General features: G+C 41.0%; 1 protein-coding gene across 1 annotated transcript; it reads right to left on the bottom strand.

Annotated features, from left to right (window-relative positions):
• Nucleotides 1–476: 476 nt before the first annotated feature.
• On the bottom strand, nucleotides 477–1,930 carry Tgt (tRNA-guanine transglycosylase). Its single transcript, XM_067759743.1, has 2 exons — nucleotides 1,731–1,930; nucleotides 477–1,670 (listed from the first exon to the last, which is right to left on the bottom strand). Exons 1-2 carry the CDS (start codon nucleotides 1,860–1,862, stop codon nucleotides 585–587), a joined length of 1,218 nt encoding a protein of 405 aa, XP_067615844.1. The 5' UTR covers nucleotides 1,863–1,930; the 3' UTR covers nucleotides 477–584.
• Nucleotides 1,931–2,581: the final 651 nt, after the last annotated feature.

Raw genomic sequence — 2,581 nt, 5'->3', positions numbered from 1 at the left:
CCTCAACTAGACTATTACCGTAATCCGAAATCGGAAAATAAAAATTTTATCTCTGTCCGGAGATATTTGCAGTTGAAGTTGGCGATTTTCATGTGGTTGTTGTAATTAGTACACAGAAAAAAAATTGTGAACGCAGAAGGACATCACCGTGGCGGTAGCCACGGTTATACCACACTTGGCATGCGGTAGCCCAGGGGTATTTGTTATAAGCGCGGCCAAAGGCCGCCAACGCAGAATGGTGTTCTGCGCAAAAATACTATGGATTTCGCTCCCAGTTTCGGAGGGAGCCGCGGGTCTTTTTTCGATTTTTCGTTAATATCTTTTGAACGAGTAAAATTTTCATTTTCCGGTTTCGAACTACTAATACTGATGTCAAGGCGCGTCGTTTGACACTTCTCAATAACTTTTTCGGGGACAGCATTGGTGAAAAATTTTCATATAGCCGAATGACATCACAAATAATTTAGAGCGACAAAATTGACGGCTTACTTCACCTGGTTATTCAACCATGAACCAAACCATTTTTGACATTTATTGCTAATTTCAAATATGATGTTATATCACAGACCTGTCTTAAAATAAAGTTACGCTTTTAAATCTAATGATTTTTTCACAGTCGAAGGCAAATCTATATTAACAGATTTTAAAGCTTCCCGAATCCACAGTGGAGCTGGTTCCCCTTCAAAGTGTTTGGTCATAAAATCGAAAATAAAATTTGGAAATCGACCATGTTCTATTGCATTTCTCATTTCTCTCATCAGCCTTAATTGGTATGCTACATTATGTACACTTAATAAACTACATGAAACTGATTCACTTGTAGCAATATGATGTAAGTATGAACGTGTATACGCACGACATGTACTGCACTCGCATTCTTCGTCTATAGGAATCATTTCGTTCTCATACTTCTTGTTTTTTAAATTTAGTTGTCCAGTATTTACTAAGGCACAACCGAAGCGTGCTGTGCGAGTAGGGAAAACACAATCAAACATATCAATTCCAAGTGCTACACAAACTACTAAGTCAGCAGCGAATCCAACACCCATTAAATATCTTGGTTTATCTTTGTGTAGCAAACCGGTACAGATGTTTACTGTGCGCCAAAACTCGTGTTTACTCTCACCCCCACTAAGGCCACCAACTGCGATCCCCCGCACTTTCCGTTGCATTAATGCCTCTGAACACTGCTTGCGTAGTTCTTCATCTAAGCCGCCTTGTATAATTGGGAATAAACTTTGATCGTCATCCCGCGCATGAGCAGCCACGCAACGATCCAGCCAACGAATAGTACGGTGCATAGCCTCTTCAACTCGTGGTCCAACAGTAGTAGTCTTGACCACATCATCCAATTGCATTATAATATCAGCACCAATAGTGTTCTGAATCTGAATTGAATGCTCGGGTGTTAACATGCACGCACTGTTATCAAATGGAGAACAAAAATTCACACCATTCTCATCTATCGTTGCCAATTTCAATAACGAAACCATTTGGAAGCCGCCAGAATCAGTGAGAATACCTCGAGGCCACCCCATAAACTTGTGTAAGCCACCGGCTTTCTGTAGAGTATCAATTCCAGGACGCATACCCAGATGGTACGTGTTTCCTAGAAGAATTTGGCAGTTAAGATCAATAAGCTGATCTGGCAAAAGCCCCTTTACAGTACCCTTATAATGAAATATATATCGTTATTCCTTTAACTTTATTCCGACTTCATTTTGACTTACTTGTGTGCCTACAGGCATGAAAACCGGAGTATTGACAGTACCGTGTCGAAGTGTAACTAAACCAGCACGGGCCTTTGTCACGGAGCACTCGGCAACAACTTTGTATGTTAGTGGGAAAATATTATCAGCCATTGTTATAAAATTAACGAAAGTAAGATTACTAAGGAAGCTTCATAGCAAGTTCATGTAGAAATGGAAAAACCAACGATAGCATTATCGATAGTGTTACGAATTTCAAGAATCGATCATTCTTTGCCTTCTGTAATTGTACGAATCACTCCTCACGTTCCAAGGACCAGTGATCCAGATACCGATAAAAAATAACAAGCAAATGCAACAACAAATTGATCCATATGTTTATATTGTTGTTGCATTTGCATGTTAAATTCTATTCGTATCTGAATCAGCATTTTGAAGCATTGTGATAAGACAAGGACGATAGATCTGCATTTCATACCTGTTCTGGGTATAATGTCCACAGAAAAGATCGCGAGATCGGAAATGGAGGCGGCCTCGCGTTTATCATCCACCACACTGTGCAATATCATATATTTGATCACTATATCGACCGCAGGGACAGTGTCTTAGAACGTCAAGGATTATCTGTCCGGTCGGGCGATGCAAATCTAGAAATCATCAACATCTACATCCCTCCTGTCACCTGTTGCCCCAGTGGATACCGCCCTGATATCAGCGGCGTACTCACTGGAAACAATCGCATTATCTTAGGCGATTCAATGCCCCTCACGGTCTATGGCATTCAAACTTGCAGGTGGACAGTAGGGGTGAGATGTTAGCGGATCAAATAGAAGAAACGACGTTCTGCACTATAAACGGAGACGCCCCCACAC

Source organism: Eurosta solidaginis, chromosome 1, assembly GCF_040869045.1.
Source record: "Eurosta solidaginis isolate ZX-2024a chromosome 1, ASM4086904v1, whole genome shotgun sequence".
NCBI lineage: Eukaryota > Metazoa > Arthropoda > Insecta > Diptera > Tephritidae > Eurosta > Eurosta solidaginis.
This window is presented reverse-complemented; position numbering and strand designations above follow the sequence as displayed.